Source organism: Rhipicephalus microplus, chromosome X (genome assembly GCF_043290135.1).
Source record: "Rhipicephalus microplus isolate Deutch F79 chromosome X, USDA_Rmic, whole genome shotgun sequence".
In the NCBI taxonomy this organism is placed as follows: domain Eukaryota; kingdom Metazoa; phylum Arthropoda; class Arachnida; order Ixodida; family Ixodidae; genus Rhipicephalus; species Rhipicephalus microplus.
Window position 1 is genome coordinate 300,660,892 of NC_134710.1, and position 20,269 is coordinate 300,681,160.

At 46.2% G+C, this 20,269-nt stretch overlaps 1 protein-coding gene across 1 annotated transcript in view; it reads left to right on the forward strand.

Annotated features, from left to right (window-relative positions):
- LOC119162114 (histone-lysine N-methyltransferase SMYD3) overlaps nt 1–20,269 on the forward strand; it is a 56,484-nt gene that overhangs the window by 26,175 nt on the left and 10,040 nt on the right. Inside the window, exons 5-10 of the mRNA XM_075879435.1 lie at nt 1,979–2,106; nt 2,182–2,249; nt 5,810–5,918; nt 6,038–6,139; nt 13,273–13,354; nt 16,025–16,211. Coding sequence (XP_075735550.1) covers nt 1,979–2,106; nt 2,182–2,249; nt 5,810–5,918; nt 6,038–6,139; nt 13,273–13,354; nt 16,025–16,211 — 676 coding nt within the window. The remainder of the gene's footprint in view (nt 1–1,978; nt 2,107–2,181; nt 2,250–5,809; nt 5,919–6,037; nt 6,140–13,272; nt 13,355–16,024; nt 16,212–20,269) is intronic.

Genomic DNA, 20,269 nt, shown 5'->3' on the forward strand with positions numbered 1-20,269 from the left:
CTAATTACACGTGTCTGACGCACTGGCGACTTTTGAAATCATGACTGGCCCCTCCACTGCCGCTCAACAAAAGCATGACTTCATTGATTCATATACTATTAGTACACTGCATATTGTGGACTGCAAGTCTAACACCAGTAGTAAACTAGAAATCGCTGCGCGTAAGTATGAGAAACAAATCTCAAGGGTAATGCTTGCGTTGTGCATGCGCCAAAAAAAATAATTAGAACAGACGAAGGCGCACTGTGACCGCTGATTATCGGTTGTCATAGGAGAATTTAAGCATTCCTGAAATTTCCTGCAATATCACGAAGATTCCCTTTTTCTCTTTGGCTCCAAAGGAGAGCGCGAAAATTCCCCGAAAGAGGGGAAAATTTACCTGCACGGAACATCACTGCTGCACGGAGCCATGGAAATCAAATGACCTGAGTGTATACGGGCGCAACAATCAGCCCCACCTTTCCACATCCATTCCCATTTCTTTAATGTGTAGCTTAAACAGGTGGGAGGGGTCTTACATGCCCCGGGGTGTAAACGTGAGAAGGTGCACCGACCAAAATATCCAAGTATGAGTGAATTATGAGTAGGCGAGGCTAAGGTCAATAATGTCTACGTTGAAGTCACTAACTAGTACGAATGATTCATACTTGCAGGTGTTATATCTTGTTCTGTCACAATTATTATCGGTAGTCGTTCATTGCTAAACATTTTTGTGTGTGTCTCGGATATACCGTACGTCACACGAGCGTTGCCCCATATACTGTAGCCGTGGCAAGGGACACCGGAAAAGCCTCACTCTGAAGGTTCTTCGCTCCTAAAAGCCCAAATTGTTTTCTTACGTTTCGGCTACCTGTAGCGGAGCCTTGTCACAATAAAATTTCAATAGACTTTCGTTGTGAGCAAGGCTCCCGTATGGGGAGCGGGAAAGTCGGTAAACAATATGTTCATATTGGTCAGTGTATCTTCTCGCGTTTACAGTATGCAGTTCTACACGGCCAGATTTCTTGCCATCACACTTTGTATTTCATCCATCAGAGAGTCTTTATGAAGGCTTTTATCGTTTTCTGCTCAATTCCTCACCCTTTTGTAGGCCATGTCAACTAATTTCGGTGTATAACTGGAAAGCAATTAGTGAACACGAAATTGGTGATAAGTTTATTGGTTCCTATATATAATATGATAGATTAACTTTTATCTTTACTAATATTGCCTTAAAGTTATTGGCTGTTTCAATTTTGAAAGTTTCAAGTCATTCCGACGTCCGTTCGCCTGAGTAACGCGATAAAAAAAATTACATCCTAATAGCTACTTGTCGTTTTTCGCGAAACTGGCATTATTTAGGACTACTGAGTCAAATAAGTATAGGATGCAATAACGGCTTTGTTATTTCTTATAGCGGTAATCCTCTACTTTAGCCCACCGCGGTAGTGTAGCGGTTACAGCGCTCGGCTGCTGACGTGTAGGTCGCGGGTTCGATTGCAGCAGCAGATGTCAGATTTATTTGGAGGTGAAATGGTAGAGGACCGTGTACTGTGCAATGTAAGGGCACGCTAAGAACACCAGACGGTCGAAGTTTCCGGCGCATACAGCGTCTCTCATAATCATATCGTGCTTTTGGGACGTAAAACCTGAGATATTATAACAACTATCTGCTTTACAAAATCCCCAAAACCTCTCCTTGGGCAGCTTACCCTTAGCTGGCAGAGCAAGTGGAGACCAAGAGCAGTGCGACTTGGACAGAATGAGAATATATGTGAAGAGCAAGGGTTAACTGTTCTCTAAAACTTCGTTTACACGTCAGATGAATTGGCGCATGAGGTAGACTATAAGCACACTCGCACTCGAGCTGTCATTAATACTATATGCATAGTATTAAGTCATGCACGTCGAAGGCTCATGCCAGTGATTGCATTGCACGAGACAGAGGGGCCACAGAAAGTTGAAGCACTTCTCTGTAACCTTCTCTCAAACCTCGCAGACTCGAATGACATAATGAACGACGCGGTAATGCTGCCAAAGTTCCATGCCAGCTGGGCCACCGTCAAGTACATTTTAGGGGAGGAAAACGTGCCTTCCTTGCTCGACGGGCTGGAAATATTCGGCAAGGTATAGTTGCACTTGATCGTGTCCTTTCGGGAGTCACCGCGGAGGGCTCGCTATGTGTTCGCGTTTTCTTTTCAGATGGTAATCAACAGGTTCTGCATAACGGACAGCGACTTAAAGCCCGTCGGTCAAGGCCTGTACATCGGGTGAGTTTTAGCGGTACACCTTTAAAAAAAACTCACGCTTTTGTACGGGTGTGTTTGTAGTCCCCCCCCCCCTTTTTTTTGCGCAGTTAGTCAAGACTCTATAGACGCGACAGTTTCCCACGCTTACCTGTCACGCCTACTGGTAATGATCAGTAAACTCTGCTCACGCCTTACCAATTGTGACACAAGCCACTGCTTTCACGCTTGTTAGGCAGGGACCAATATCATCATCCGTGAATCTGACAGTGGAAACGTAACTAACTTTTTAAGGGACACTAAAGTGAAACAATTGATCACCTTATATTGATAAATTGTACTTTAAAATATCTATGCCGTCAATTTCACCACCATAAAGGTTTTTAATATAGAAAAAAAGTAAAGTTAACGCTTCATTTTTAAAATTCGTCGCAAAATATCCGCGCGTTACATCATGAATTTAGGAGTATTTTTCGCATATTGTCCATATATTGGCTAAACTAAATTACCTGAAGCTGTGTGTGTTAAATCAGTGGCCCCCTCAGATGTCAATACACTCCATCCTTACCCATTAGGAAATACTTACCTAGTAGACTCCGTCAAAATCGACCACATCACGGTGTTTTGTGCGTAAATTTCAAGTTGGTGTCGCCAACCGCTTTTTCTTTTTGCGCGTTTTTTTTTTTTGCTTATCGAGCATTGTGCCACGGCAAGCATGGTGATTTGTGGACTGTGAAAGAGTCTTTTATTAATAAGAAAAAAATGGGTTTCGCTTCTAGTGATTTAACACAAAAACACTACCGCAGTGGCAACTACATGGTGAGACCGCACGCTACCAATGTGGGAGGTGCCGGGTTCGATTCCCAGTGCTGACCGGGAGAGAGAAATAAATAAAAGGAAGAGACAGGGAGGTTAACCTAGACGAACTGGTTTGTTACCCTGTACGGGGGTGGGGAAAAGGGTCGGAAAGAAGATAGAAATAGAGAGATAAAAATAAATTCGAAAAAAAAAGGGAACCCACCGGTTTTTCCAAATGGGTAGAGGAGTTCACCAATCTGGCACTCGGTCGTTTCTGGGTGCTCATCTCGAAAGGTGGCCTCATAAGGTTCTGCGAAGGCCCCTGGGCGTACCTTAACCCACCACAGCCTTGGTGAAATAGCTGAGCGTCCACCGCTGCTGTGGGAGGCAGAGAATTGCAGCCGCCAGGTTCCTACTCATTAAACAGGTGCAAGCGCACTTCCGTCCTGGTGCTCGGCAGAATGAAGTTGCAGCCGCTTGGGAGGGCACTCACCCTATGAAAAAGTGGCGGCATGGAACCGCCAGACCTAAAAATTAAGGTCATTCTCTTTTTTTTTTGTTCTTAGTGTTATACAAAAGCGGACGGAAACGTGAGTATCGAGAACATTTTTGAGATCGTGTGCAACGATTCGAGGAATTCGAGAATATCGAATGATTGGAGTGTTTGCTCGCGAATGTCCTTGCGTACATTTCTTTTTACCTTTGTGTTGGGAGAGTCGAGCAGAAGGCTTGACCCCTTTCATATATAGGTCATTCAAGAGTGGCTCGCTCGAATCGTTGCTAAAGATAATTAACCCTGTGAGCACAATCTCGAAGTTGTTCTCAGCATCCACGTTTGCGTCCGCGTTTCTAAACAACGTTTTAAAAGAGTCGCTATAGCGAGAAAAATGATTTTCTTCATATTAGTATGTTACTCTCTCACACTTGAAAAAGTCACCACGATTGTCTTGAGACGACACTAGATAATCGAGAAAACTGAGTATATTCATATAGGTGAAATAATGTTCACAGTATACTAAATTCATGATGGAATTTTCTGACAAAGTGAAAATGGGCTAGATCCCACTTATGAGACACTGGTAGTTCGCCATTAGCATTGAAAACGAAATTGTATAAGCAACGTGCACACTCTATCAGTAACTCATTGGACTGAAGTATAAAACATCAGAAATCTTGCCAGCAATTCGAGAGCCAAGCAACGAACAATAAGATGAAAGATGAGATGCTTAACGTAAAAGGTAGGTGTCAATATTTCACAACCATGTGGCCAGATGGTAATATTGTATAGTTGAGAAAAGGCGAAGGTGGACAGGTCGTGTATTGCGTATATGACTGATAGTGGAAACTTATCAGAGTGACAGGATACCATAGACGGCCCCATCACGGTGGTCTAGTGGCTAAGGTACTCGGCTGCTGACCCGCAAGTCGTGGGATCGAATACCGGCTGAGGCGGCTGCATTTTCGATGGAGGCGAAAATGCTGTAGGCCCGTGTGCTCAGATTTGGGTGCACGTTAAGGAACCCCAGGTGGTCGATATTTCCGGAGCCCTCCACTACGGCGTCTCTCATAATCATATGGTGGTTTTGGGACGTTAAAGTCAACATGTCAATCATCAAGAATACAATAGACTGCTGCTACTGATAATGATAACAAGTATGCGTTCTGATAAGCAAGCAAGCGGCTAACTCCTTAGCTGATTTATGGGGTTTAACGTCCCAAAACCACTATTTTGATTATGAGAGATGCCGTAGTGGAGGGCTCCGGAAATTTTGACCACCTGGGGTTCTTTAACGTGCACCCAAATCTGAGTACACGGACCTACAACATTTCCGCCTCCATCGGAAATGCAGCCGCCACAGCCGAGATTTGATCCCGCGACCTGCGGGTCAGCAGCCGAGTAACTCCTTAGCTATATGATATACTAAATCGAATTGATTCACTGATTCGTGGCTACACAACAACCTGTACGTCGAGTCTTTGATAAGAGGGTTTAATATCCGCCCTACATTCTATAACTGCACGGCGAGAAAACGTCTATAGTCTGCACACAAACCTTTATGTGGAATTTATAAGAAAACGTCTTGATCGCACTCACTGCGACATCTAGCATCAGTTTCGTGTTTTATGAGCTTGCAGGCTGCCCTACTTTGTATTATATTTATATTTGTAAGTCACCCCATCATCTGTGGGGATGAGAAATGCTCGTAATACGCAGGTTTATATTGTTAGTATGCAGAGGCGTGCACTGAGTTCCCCTTCAGAGCTGGGGAGGGGGAGAGAGGTTCGTGGCAGAACATTCCTCCCCCTCTCAGATGACTTGGATAGGAGGGGCGTGCTAAGCATGCTCCAGAGCAACGTACTTCTTCCTTGACCTCAAAAAAAAGAGAGGAAAACGCAAGAAAGCATGCGAACGAAGGCTACAAGGCGTGTCCCGTTTTGTAGACAGCTAACTCTGTTTAGCGTAGGTACCGTTTCTGCACGATAGGAGATCGCTGAGAAAGGTCTTCCGCGTGCAAAGGACACACAAATAAGGTCGATAACAACATTGATCCACATATGACAGGTACAGTAACGCGCACATTGCCGGCTGGTGGTCGGGCGCCTTCAACTCGCTATAGCTTATCACGGTGTACCTCATGTCAGCATCTTCTACGTGTGTGCAGACACGTGCGCAAAATTAAACAAGCGCACGCGACATCTAGTTTTGTTCGGCTAACTAGTGAATGCAATTGCAGCTGGCTGACGTTGGGCATTCTGAATAGGAACTTTCGTTTCTTCGAACACAGGGCATCCATATTTGATCATTCCTGCGACCCGGATGCGGCCTACGTGTTCCAAGGAACGCGTCTCACGATCAGGGCAACCAGAAGCCTTAGCGTGAACAGCGTGCGAGAGGTAGGGCGCACACTTGCATGCGTATTCGAATGGGATATAACTTGCTCGTTCTGCGCGTTCATTTTTCTGTGAGAGATTGACGTTTGTGACGGCCCTTTTCCCCGCATCCTACAAAACAGATATACATCTGCTACGTGGACAGGCTTCTTCTCAAAGAGGACAGGATAGCGGCGCTGCAGAGGCAGTACTACTTCACCTGCAACTGTGTCTTCTGTCAGGAGGTACGACCTATTGATTAGTTGACGCGCTCCGTTTACGAATGGCTTCGAGCGTTATGATGGTAACGCGTGAATAGTCTGGCACTTTGTGAGTACGTGCATGCATGTGTGTCGCCACTCAAGAGTATATTTACCGGTTCACGAATTTGTACTTGCTAGGAAGCGCTACTGCATTTATTAAGTATGGTATGAACTCGAACAATAACGCCCTGAAACCACGTGATCTTATCGTCTGTGAGAATACGTGGTGCTATCGACTTTGTAAAGCCCACTTCTGTAAGCGCAGAGTGCTTCAGGCTTTACATGGCGCACGTGTTATAAGTTGTCAGTGATTCGCTTGCACTGACTACTCATTAGAAGCTCTGGGGCCTAAACTCACAGTGTTTATCTTTTGTACGCACTTCATGCCATGCACAGCTAGACCAGTCATCTTCATAAAGAATACACGCAGCGTGCTTACATGTTAATTTGTTCTTAGAAACAATCCTAACGCAAGAAAATTTTGTGTCCTGATTTTTCAGTTACCAAGACTTCAGGCCAATTGCAGAAGAGCTTCGCTTGAGAGTTGCTGAGACATATTATGGCGGGAAATTGAAAAAAAATAATTAAGGCAGAACAACACGCATCGACAAGACAGGCTGTCTGTTTTCTTTCGTGCCTAATTATTTCGCATATTTCTAGCAGGGAGTGGAAAAACCTCAATACACGTATACAGTACGTTTAACTTATACAAAGACTTTCTGTGGCTGTCAACGTGACTCACACGAAACCCACAATCCCAGCCTTCTGCTCATCCATTTCGTGTTTCTTTTTCTAAGAGTAGATTTTGGCAATCCTAATGCTGGCCATATTATAAGCGAAGGTGGCAAATCCAATTACTAGAACAGCTTGGTATATGTGTCAAGTCGCGACTGTACAATGTAGCTCCTCATGGTGCAAACTCTAGTAAGGGACTTTCAGTGGTGATCTAAAGCACATCGATAAAGTTAAATGTGACCAAATAGAGCAGGGTCACGTATTCATTTGTGCATGCGTCCTTGAACGTTCATCGTCGCCAAGAAAATTCATTCTTGCCTCGGTGTCACCGAGTTCTTTGCGAGTCAAGTGACACTGAGTTCTCTGCCTACTGGGACATGAAACCATGTTTGCTTGCTTGACACCCAGTGTTGTATGCGTTCCCGCAAAAAAAAGTAACTAATAGGCTACTCGATCGGTATAAACTGACAAAAAAAAAGGAACGCGTCACCGCCCTATGTTACCTCCCAAAAAGGTAACGCGTTATTGTTACCATTACTGCAAAAAAGTAATGGATATTACCACTCCCGTTACTCTGCAATGATAATTTTTAATAAATGGGCTTTTTGTTGCAGAAACCAAAACCAATATTTTTATCTCAAACTTAGTTCTTTCATAAAACATCTAACCCAAACAAAGATTATACCCAATATGCTCAATTAATGAGACTTATTATTACAGATTTTAATGAAACAGACCGTGTCAATTATGTTATAGTAGCTTAAAAATGCCTGTAAGTTACATGTGATATTTCTGACTGTAGCACATGGTGAAGCCTTTTTTCTCAATGTGACATGATACTCAATATCAGATTCAATCATCCCCACTGTCAGCAAAGAATACATCAGTGAACTGTCAATAAGAAGTTCACAGTAGTCGGCTCTTTCCGGGTGTGAAAAGCTCCTCCAGTGGAGATTGTCGAAATTGAAACTAGTGGTCCTTAATGGGCCTCCGAAATTGCCCGCAGTGCTCCGGTAGATATAATCGCGGAGGGCTGCATTGGTGCCTTTTCTTTCCCTCTTTTTTGGGGGAGGGGGGAGATTCACACGTTTATGGCATCAGATGCCGCTTGATCCGCACCTGTTGTCCCATTCTTGCACCGAAAATTGGGCGCATGCGCAATCTGCTAACCTGGAAAAGGCTTATTGTGACAGCGTGCTTGTACTAGTGAAACAAATACGCAAATATGTAGATTGATGGATATTTGGGGTTTAACGTCCCGAAACCACCATATGATTATGAGAGGTGCCGTAGGGGGGGGGGGGGGAGAGGGGGCTTCGGAAATTTCGACCACCTGGGGTTCTTTAACGTGCACCCATATCTGAGCACACGGGCCTGCAACATTACCGCCTTCATCCGAAATGCAGCCGCCGCATTAAGTTGTAAAAGACTATGTTTACTTAGGGCAGGTAATAACCGCAGAGCTGAACCACGAGATTGAAGTAACTAGAAGAAAAAGAATGAGGTGGAGCACATTTGGCAAGCACTCTCAAATTATGACAGATAGATTGCCACTATCCCTCAAGAGGAAGGTATATAACAGCTGTATCTTGTCGGTACTTATCTACGGAGCAGAAACCTGGAGACTCACAAAGAGGGTTCAGCTTAAATTGAGGACGACGCTGCAAGCAATGGAAAGAAAAATGGTAGGTGTCACCTTACGAGACAAGAAGAGATCGGAGGGGATTATTGAACAAACGGGAGTTAAGGATGTCGTAGTTTAAATCAAGAAAAGGAAATGGACATGGGCCGGGCATGTAGCGCGTAGACAGGATAACCGCTGGTCATCAAGAGTAACTAACTGGACTCCCAGAGAAGGCAAGTGGGTTAGGGGGAGACAAAACGTTAGGTGGGCAGATGAGATTAAGAAGTTTGCGAGTATAAATTGGCAGCAGCAAGAACCGGGTTAACTGGCGGAACATGGGAGAGGCCTTTGTCCTGCAGTAGACGTAGTCAGGCTGATGATGATGATGATGATGATGATGATGATGATGATAATGACATGCGGTGTACTAGTGAGAGTTGTTAAAAGAAGCACGTTCTCGCTGCGAGTAGAAGGTGCCCTTGTGCGCCAGAATGGATCCGTACACACTTCGAACTGGAACGGACACTACTTCAAATAACTAAGCCATCGCAGAGGTGTCGCACGGCGACATCGTGGATTGTTTCGTTTGCAGCACCAATTTTGTAACTTTGGCGAATTGAAGGCTTTCGAATCAGTGGAAGCGCACTACTTCACCAGCGGCTGAAAAAAAAGCTGTCACGACCGTAGAGTGATTATCGTTGCAGAGGTAACTTCAATGGTTCATCAAATCCATACATACGCTAGCGATGCATGAACGCTGCCAAACCAACAAATGCTGATGTTTGCGCTCAGTTCTCACGCGTGCACAGTGACGTACTCACGCGGTGGCGCGTTTTTCGATTGCGCCTCCCCGTTCGCGTGTTGCTGTTTCTTTTGTCATAAACATAGCCGCACGTTACGTGTGCGTGAACGAAATACTGAAAATTTAGTCACTGCGTGGGGACTATCATCGAGAGGGAGCCGGATTCGGATTCATCTACACGAACGGATGCCTTGATCTTGTTCAGCAGCAGATATGCGCGATGAAAGTTCTAAGCGGGAAAAAGAAAGATGAAAGTGCAATGTACTAATTCGCGTAGGTCAATGGAGGATTTCCTAAGGACAGAAGGGTTCGTAATGCAGCATTACGTCGGTGCTTTTGTGACGATTTCGTGTCGACGACGACAGTCCAGTCGAGAGGTTGACTTCGTGAGAACAGCCACAGTGGCGCCGTCCCATGCTGTTCGAGCCCGTTCAACAAAAGGGTTGTCTAGCGAAGCCTTCGTTGAGACCCGGCCACAGAGAACGACCTGGAACCCCTACAGGACAACGTCTTGCTGACTGGGCACCGATGGGGTTGAAAGCATCCTAGCAGTCCAGCTTACGCACAATGGCGTCTGCCCAGACGAACTGCCGGGCCAAACGTAACAATACCGTCATTCACCCGTGGAAAATACTCGCATACGGGCGGGTATGTGCCACTGTCTGGCGGGAAGTGGTAATGTCTTGATCAGCGCGTCGTATTCGTCAAACTATCTTACCTTCCCATGCAAATTTTGGTTCACGCCAAGCTAAGGGGGCGACCACAACAGCGTAAGTGAATAGATAGATAGATAGATAGATAGATAGATAGATAGATAGATAGATAGATAGATAGATAGATAGATAGATAGATAGATAGATAGATAGATAGATAGATAGATAGATAGATAGATAGATAGATAGATAGATATACGCTCAAAGTCACCGAAGTTCGCTAAGAAATGCTTCGCATTCAAAACAGCTCCTGGTATTGAATGACAAGTTGCGTTTACCAGTCGATTGAGTCGCTCAGGCGGAAGCAGGCGCGGCGGGCATGAGAGGGTAGTTGCATACTGGGGGGAGGGGGAAGTGATTTTTAATGAAAAAAAGAGAAAAGTGAGCCCCGTAACTGCCTCTCAGGGGGAGGACACCTCAACAGTAGCTCACGAGGGGGGGGGGGGTAAAGCAGGGATGAAAAGGATAGGATTAAAAGGTAAAGAGATAGAGAGGAAGGAAAGAGCGAGGCAGAAGGACAGCGAACGACGGAAGTGAGGAGAAGATAGGAAAGATGGAGATGGTCGCAGAAGTCTGAGGACGGCGAGAGCTCTTGTCAGCGACAGGAGATGGCGTAGGGCGAGTCCAGTCAGCCAGAGCTACGCTGTCGTCGGGGATCGGCGTCAGGAGATGGCGTAGGGCCAGCTCAGTAGCCCAGAGCTGCGCTGTCGTCGGAGATCGCGAGGGCGCAACCTGTCGGCACGGAATCCAGCAAATACCCTTAGACAAAAACGAACACATACTATATAAACTAATCTAGGCAGTTTACCGTTGTTCCTGCAGCATCAAAGCCTGGCAAGCCCTTTCCTTACACACTACCCAAGAGCGTCTCACTCTGTGGTGAAAACTGACATTAAGAAGACAGCACTGCTTGTGATCATTTCGGCAGCGATGAAACGATAGAGCACGTTCATTGTCACTGTCCTCGCTACAGCGCCCACAGACTGTCGCTATAGTTAGCTCTCCTTAACGACAAACACTTGTCATAACAGTCAATGCTGGAATGCTTACACGATCGGCCTTCACATAAAGAAAAAAAAACAGTCGAGGCCTTATTGAACTTTTTGCGTCGTGGTGGCCTATTGAATAGGCTATCATCAACCTCGCTTTTGTTTTGTTTCTTTACGCGTCTACTCTTCGCTTTTTTTTTCCTCTTTTTCTTGCCCCTCCCCTTTGAGCAGGGTAGCTAGCCGGATGCTGCAATTCTGATTAACCTCCCTACTTTTCTTTCAATTTATTGTATCTGTCTCTCTCTTCCACACACAATAAGATTTTTTTGAAATTATACAGATGGAGTGAAATGCTAGACGTCTTCTACTGTGCAACTTCATTGCACGATAATGCACTCAAGGTGTTCTAAAGTACCCGGAGCTTCGGCGTCTCGCGTAACCTGGGTTCCTTCTGGAAGTTAAACGCCACAAAACAACAAAGAAAGACAGCCTACCCGCCATCATACCGATATATATGAGACCCGGGCCTGATACGGGCCTTACTCAGTCCCAAGCACGGACTGGGTCCGATCCAACAATTCATTACTCGGCCCTTGGGCGTGGCTATGCGGCCGGCCCGGGTTCGTGCAGTGCTTTAGTTGAAGTCACCGGCTCTTTCCTGGATGAGCCAAGCCCCGCCGCGGTGGTCTAGTGGCTAAGGTACTCGGAGGCTGACCCGCAGGTCGCGGGATCGAATCCCGGCTGCGGCGGCTGCATTTCCGATGGAGGCGGAAATGTTGTAGGCCCGTGTGCTCAGATTTGGGCGCACGTTAAAGAACCCGAGGTGGTCGAAATTTCCGGAGCCCTCCACTACGGCGTCTTTCATAATCATATGGTGGTTTTGGGACGTTAAACCCCACATATCAATCAATCAATGGATGAGCCAAGATTCCACAAAAAGCCCCTACAGTAATGGGTCTCTGAGTCATAGAGGCGGCACTTGTCAAATTCGATGAGGTGGACATTCACCACGCTGTGCTCCGCGAATGTACTCTTTTTTGAGGAAATTCAGACAAGTTATGTGCTTCCTCCTCCACCTTTCCACACACAAACGAAGCGTCCCGTGGTATGGAGTCAACCGGTCCATGCGCTTTCCCTTCCGGCAGTCTGTCTTTTGGGCTCGGAAAGGCCATGTGCGAGAAATCCACCTGCAACAATCTATTTCCAGGAATAGCATATCTGTACAGTTGCTCAGGGCGGGTTTCACGGCTTTCTTCGAGCTTTGTGTGTAAATGACCTAACCTTCCCCAGAGGGAGTCGGCGTGTGTGAAAAAAATTCTACCCGCAATTTACCCAAACAAAAGCGATTACGAACGCGCATTCTTTGTTCATGCCTGGCAGGCTAACAGCTGCCCGACGAATGTTCAAAAGAAACCATCGGTGCGAGCTCCGGAAAAACTGCACCCAGTAGATGAAAAAGTAAGGATAACGTGACACAACACGTTACCGCAAAATCGTAACGTAAATACGTTACCCGTTATAGTTCTCAAATTGCAACGATTATACGCTAGAAGTTACCAATAAAGGCAACGTGTTACCAGTTACGGTGTCACTTGTAACGCATTACCGCCAGGACACCACTTCAGTCGAATGCAACATAAGAGGTCTGGAGAGCCCATACGACCGAAGTACTTCAGCCAATAACCTCTTCGACTAAATAAATATAGTCATTCTCATTCACATGACAATGTGCTCCGAAGCCGGGGGCACCTACCGTCCGGTGAGTGACATCAGTCTGGAGTGAGCTGCTGTGGGCTTGTGCACATCCGCCGGCCTTTGATAAGGAATTGCGAGAGATTTTTAAAGTTTTAGCCGACTATATATCCTGATGACCTCTGTGAACCACAGCGAAACATCAGCAAGTGTACCTGTGCTTTGGCATAGCTTATCGTCGGTCGAGTTGATGCACAGCTTAGCGAACCACTATTTGTGACGCAACTAAGAACAGGGAAGAAATGCGAGGGAAGACAGGATAGGGCACTAGCACGTGTGCTTCTAGCGCTTTATCCTGTCTAGTGAAAAGTGGCCGTATACTGTCAGTCTTGTGAAATTAGCCCTATCACGTGAAAAATCTCTGTAATTTCTTCTGTCCTGTCTTATGCTACTGGTGCCTTATCCTGTACAAGCAGCACTTGTGCTGCTTGCTCCTTTTATGCGCGTCTTTGTTATCTCGCAGCGTTGCGGAACAAAACAAGAGCTGTTCTGTGTTGCAGGATGCGACGGATCAATTTACCGAGAAGTGGAGCGGCTTGACAGAGTGCGTCCGCAACCTGCAGCTGGAGCTAGACAGGGCAGGTCAGTACGATCGGATTGAATTAGCTCATGCGCATGCCTGAATAGCGAGTATTCGTATCGTCAGCCATATCTGGGTTCTCATGGCTGTTCGTACGTGCACGCGAACGGCATGAAGTTAATGTCCGAGCTGGATAGCGAATGGCGTGCCCTATTGGAGTGCACGTCACTCGCTATTTACTGCTGAATTCGTTCTTGCGTGTGCAGTTGTTGATGCTCAATAAGGAGAAGAATATGGCGAGTGGGTGATTAAGTGCGTGAAAGAATGTTATTTGGCCCACAATGGCGAAACTTCTATTGACAACGTCCCACAAAATCCGAGAGTGTCAAAAAGTCACCGCCATATTCATCAAGTGAATGATGTTAGCGGAGCTTGCTCGGAAATGGTCGGATAACCCGCGAATCTTCCGTACACATTTTTCTACCATCATACAAGGACGTGACGGGTTTGCTTGACGGCGAGCCCTCTTCTCTTCGGTCTCCTGGGCTCTCACTGCAAGGTCTTAAGGGCGAGCGCGAGCTGCTATACTGCGTTGCGAGCCTGCGGCTACCCTAGAACAGCAGCGAGTTACTGTATATGCTACCTTTAGGTAGCAGAGTTGCGCCAAGATACGCCATCTTGGGTTCAAATGTCTTGCGGGAAAGCCACTCACCACCCGCGTAGGAACAGTGCTCGCGCTTATATATAGCGTTGCTTTATTTATTTTTTGCTGTCTTTTCTATATATTTTTATGAAGGTACGAGACAAACTTAGTTGTTCTGGTCATGCCTGGAAGCCTTCATTTTATGTTTACGTTTTTGTTAAGTAATAATGAAAAAACGTGCGTCAGCTCATTGAACCAGTTGTACATATGTATATTTATAGTAGGTCACACATTCGCTTCGGCTTCTTTTGGACTGTTTTTTTTTTTTCATTTACTTATATAAAAGTGCTGAAGGTAGCACGTACAGTGACTCTATGCGAGTAAGCACAGCGGCGCCTCTAGCGGGAGCAGTGAAAACTAGTGAACACGCTGCCGACAACGGAGAAGGTGCGAGCATAAGAAGCTTGACGCGCAAGCTCCTAAAACTATAAAGATAGAAAATCAAGGCTACAGCTCAAGTACAGTATTCACGGATTCGAATTCTACTTCACATCCTTCAGCATAACAAGTGGTATGCGCTATTGCTTGAGATAATTATGTCACATCGCGATGAATCTGGTGTCTAAATGTGATGTTGGCTCAGACCTACGCGTTCGATTCAAAATTACGCTGATATGCGGATATGCCTCGAACTGAGGACAGCCGAGATGAAAGTGGGTACTCTATTTAGTCTTGAATAGTCCTGTTTTAATCTGTGCATATTATATGCCATCCGCGCAAAGCTTTGCCGTAGGATATGTGATGTGTTGTCCACATTTGAACTCATGAAAATGAAAGTGTCCTGCTACGTTTTTTCCCCCTTCAGTATTATTCTCGCTTAGCTTCCTTCATTGTTTTTTTATGGACAGGCGGTGTATGAACAGGGATTCCCTAACAAAAAAAAAGAAGAAAAAACGGCAGTCCTTTGTTTTCGGGATATCCGCTATTTGTGACATGTTTTTGCTCCGGCAGTCAGGGAATATGACGGGAAAGTGAGTGTGCCGCATAACGTAAGGTACACGATTCTTCGTACCTATTCAGTTCCCAGACTGATTTGTGCTCTTAGCTTTTGCATAACTGCGTGTAAATTTTGGTAACAAAGTGCTAGCGGACAGATAGCTGTCTTGTCATGTGAACTTTTTATTTGCACATTTCGGATCACTATAACAAGTGATCTTTCCCATTACTTTTCCGGCATTGAATTAGTTTTTTTTTTGTAGGTTTATGTCTACAGAATGCATATAAAAAAACAAGAACACCCCTCCCTCTGCCCTCACCTTATTCTTCCGTCTCATGTTCAGCGACGAATTCGGGGTTTTTTGTCAGTGTTCTTCTCACGCTCACGTCCGAGCTCAGATATTCATGGAACTGGATAGTATAGGATGGCCTCCTAAGCATATAACGTAATTGTGAAGTGTCACTCGGGTACATTTATAGTGTGGAAGGAGTAGGTTCGCTTCTCGAACCTGCTGTAAGCTTATCGTCTTATTCCAATCAATTTTGCTCCCCTTATTATTTCGAAATTTCAAATAAACCGAGCAATTTGCCCCGGAATCTCCCTGACTTCACTGACTGATTCCCACTTTCACGACGACTAAAAATGGGTATACAAGACCCTCCGCCCCCCTCGATCTCTAAACTCCCCTTCCTAATCCCCCAAAATAAAAAAATCACACCGTTGCCGCGGATATTGCATAGGCGGCGTGGGAAGCAGCCTCATTCATTGCAGTGACCATTTACTGTCTCCATACACGCCGATATATCTTCTGCTGGGCAGGAGTATATATATATATATATATATATATATATATATATATATATATATATATATATATATATATATATATATATATATACACGAAGGGAAGCGGTATGATGTTACGCAACTAAATGCGATGCACACAGTTGTCCTTAATAGAAGGACGACTCCTGCAAGACTATTATTGCCGTGCTATCGAGTGTTTTCCTTTATCTGCGCCAAGTTGTCAGCCACGTATGAGACCCGTTTCGGAAGACCTCACCACTCCAGGCATCGATCGTATACGCGCAGAGAGCAAGGCCGACGTCGAGCGCATCTCGAGCCGGTGCCGCGAGATTCTGGAGTGCCAGTGCAAACAGCTGCCCTCCAATGATGTCGCCAAAGTGGAGGCCCTGCTGCTGGGATTCCAGTGCGGCACCAGGCTGGCCGCTCACGCCGAAGCCATCAGCTTGGCACTTCAGGTCATGGAGATGTTGAGGCGAGTGCCACACGTGCATCTTTATTATTATTTTAGCATTTTCATCAAACGTGCACTCAGGAGTGGCTACCATATTCTGGCGTCGACTGCAACCCTTTAGCGCTGGTACATAACTTTGGACAAAAAAAGTCTTTTGCCTTGCGTATTCAAGTTCAAATGGTTCTCATTATTAACAGAACTCGCGTACGGTGTGCACTCGCGATGTTGTCCAATCAGCACGCAGGTGCGGGTTTTTTTTGTTTTTTTTTTGAAGAATGATTCCACCTTCGAGTAGGTAATTAATAGTATTAATGACTGCAGCAATGCTTACGATGATTAAAGAAACGCCAGGCCTGCACGGAAGGCACAGTACAGTCACAGCGAAAGAATGAAGAGCAGCTTTTCGGAGGCTTTTCTAAACACTCATTGGGTAAATGCTACAAGCACACTTGCTTGGTACCCACTGCGCTATAAATATTCATAATGTCTGCCTAGTAGGCCGGCATTAACTACGCTATATCCTTCGTGATTCTTCGGAGAAGCTTGGTGTATATACGCGAAACACTTGTAAGGAATTTTGTGTTGCATTCGGTGGCTGACGACGATGAAGAATTGCGCCTGAAGTGGGTATGTGCCACAGTTAGTAGGTCATGAAGAACAAGCTTTTGTAAAGGGTTACAGCATTGAACGACCCACTCGTTACGGCAATCGCATTGTGTGGCGCCTGGTTGTTCCTTTGCTGTTCTAAAACGCTTTATTTCTCACATTAGCGCGATTGCTTTCCCAACATCAAGCCTGTCTAAGGCAAGTCTGCGAACGAATCCCAAGCACCGGCGTGGCTCAGCGGTAGAATACTGGGCTGGCACGAAGTGGACTCGGGTTGTAATCTCACTTTATAACTACAATGTCCTTGGTATTCATGATACAAAAGGCTTTGGACCACACGCAAGACGAGGAACGTGACGACCGCGCACTTCAGCAAATATTCGATTTTAGTGAATATTCGATTCTGTGCGCATGGGATGGTGCACTTCAGCCCCATCCCATGCGCAGAACTGTGGAGGTGCCCTTGTTTGAGAGAGGCAGTAACGGAACTACGCTTTTTTTTTCTTTTTTTCCCCCTTTTCAAAGTCACTTCAGAGCAGAGGCAGAACAGTGTAAGCGGGTTGGCCACCATACCAGTCCCGATGGCGCGGTGATCTTTTAAACAGAAAAAAAAACCTTCGCCGGCGGCTCCCCTTTGAATCCTGGCAGGTTCAGCAGACAGGGGGGGGGGGGGGGGTCATTCTTAGATAAAAAAAAAAGATAAAGGTGAGCCCCATAACTGTTTCTCAGGGGGAGGCCACCTCAACAAAAGCTCGAGGGATATGGGTGGAGAAGGGATTAAAAGGATATGGAGGAATTAAAGGTATAGAGATAGAGAGAGGAGCAGGAAGAGAGAGAGGCGCTGGGCCAGCCACATACGGAAGTAAGGAGAAGGTAGGAAAGATGGACACGGTCGCAGAAGTCCGAGGACGGGGCACAACTCAGCGAGAGCTCTTGTCGGCGTCAGGAGATGGCGCAGGGCGAGCCAGTCGGCCAGAGCTGCGCTGTCGTCCTAGATCACGGGCACAACCGGTCGGCACGAAATACAGTGAGCGAAAGAACAACCGCACCACTGGGAACACTATCCTCTCTCTACTTCCAGGGCTTGCAACGATCCGTGGCAAACATATCGGGCCTTCTCACCCCTGAAGAAAAAAAGCCGATCATCGAGCATCGGGTTTCTAAGTTAATATAAAAAAATTGGCTGGAGTTTTCTGGTGTTTTTTATTTTTCTGTTACCGCAGCCAAGCACGCGTCTGTCGAATGCTCACCTTTGAAAGAAATTGGCCCCGTATCTGCATGTAATCTGCAAATGTCGTCGAAAGACGATAGTCTTGCGTGTGGAAAGAGTGAACAAGACATTTATTTGATGTTCTGCGCAAGAAAATTGGTGAATGGTATTCTGGAGGCGCTGCATTAGGGTGCCTCGAGCATGCAGTGGAGGCGAATGAGCGCATCAAGTCAGAGATAGAATAAAACATTTATTTGCGACCGAGGAAAGTGTGCCGGTGAGTGGGCTCCTTAGTCAGGGATCCCATTGGCACGGGCCGCTGTTCTCGCTCGTGTCACGAGGGCCTCCTGGGTCTTCGGATCCGAACTGGACAGAGCTGCCTCCCACCCTACAGTGTTGTGCTGTGCTCTGAGTTGTAGTGGTGGATTGTGTGGGCATTCCCATACCATGTGTTACAAGGGGGCTGTTTTAGTGACGCAGAACCTGCACTGTGGTGCGTATGTGTCGGGATCTATCTTGGACAGTATGTATGGATTGGGGTAATAAGACAAAATCTGTAGGCGACGCCACGCTACCTGAGATTCTTTACTGAGCTTTGGCCCCGGGGGCGGAAGTTTCCGTCTTTCAAGTCTTTGATGATCTAGAATATATGTGTATGTTAGGAACGGGTTCATACGCATAGCCGACGTTGGGCGCGATATGCCGGGGTCGGAGGTCCGGAAGAGTAATTCTCGGGCCGAGGCATGGGCGAGCTCATTGCCTCTAATTTCGCAGTGGCCCGGTGTCCATATCAGCTGCTTCCATTCGCCCTCTGAGCGTGAGGACGAGAGTTGTGTAAGAAGTCGATGCGCAATGGGACCAATGTAGCCTTTACAAACATTTTGGTAGGCTGCCTTTGAATCTGTTAGAACGAAAGTGGACCTTGGGTTTCGTAGGGCAAAGGCGATTCCTGCTTCTTCCATACTAGTTGTGTCTGTGTCCTGGGCTGAAATACAATCAACCTGATTTCCACAATGAATGATGCTTGCTGTATATTTGCCGTTCACTGGTCCAGCTGCATCGACAAAGAAGGCGCCCTCAGTATCTGAGCAGTTGTCGTGAACTTTTGCCCGTGCCCGACATCGATGTTCGAGGAACTGAGGATACATGTTGCGTGGAAGTGGTTTGATGATGAAGTCCTGTCTCCATTCATGTGGGATACGTTGTTTTCCCCTTCTCTTAATAGGGGCTTTGATGCCAAGTTCTGATAGTGTTTTCCGTCCCGTTTTAGTGATGGTAAGGCGCATGACTTGATTCATGTGGTGTGCATGGAATAGTTATGATACGGTATTGTGGAGCCCCATTTGAAGCAGACGTTCTGTGAGGGTCCACGAGGCAGGTTCAGAGCCTTCTTGAGAGTGACACGTATGACTCTGTCTATTTTGTGCTCGTCTGCTTTCAAGACCCTCAGGTAATGAAAGCTATAGGTTATGCGGCTGATAACAAATGCCTGAATGAGTCGCATTATGTCGTGTTCTTTCATCCCTCGTCGTATGTTAGCCACCCAACTAATCATGCGAGAGATTTGTAGGCAGGACGTTTTTAGTTTATGTAAAGCAAATGAGTTGTTACCCTGATTATTGAAGTGGGCCCCCCAGAATTCGGATGGTCTCAACCTCTTTAATTTGCGTTCCATTGAGTTGTACGTAGGTTGAGGGATGTATTGTCAGATGCCTTATTTCTATATACTAGTATTTCTGATTTGGTGGGGGAGCACTCCAGACCACTCTTGCGTCCTATCTTTTCTACGATGGAGGCGGCCTGTTGGAAGGCTTCTTCTATCTGACCCAGGTTACCAAACCGGCTCCATGTTGTGACGTCATCAGCATATATGGCGTGGCGTACTTGCGAAATTTCATTTAGGGCCTCCGGGAGGCGCATCAGGGTGATATTGAAGAGGAGCGGAGTAAGAACAGCCCCTTGGGGAATACCGAAATCACCAAGTCACGTCACACGTGAGACATAAGCGCCATCTGGCAGTTGTCTTAAAGAACAAAGCGCGTGGCTCTGAGACGGGCGTGCACGCCCATCTCAGAGGTGATAAGGTGTAGAACGCAAGGCGACGGGTAGGTGCCACCACCGTTTTGTTTTAGCAAAGCGTTGAAAACACTCGCCTTTCCGTGCAAGCGATGCATGGTCAGCGCAGCGTGATAAGCGCTACGGTGCTTAGAATTACTTATGTATGCCTTTTCTAGTAAGAGACGCACATGCAGAATATACACGT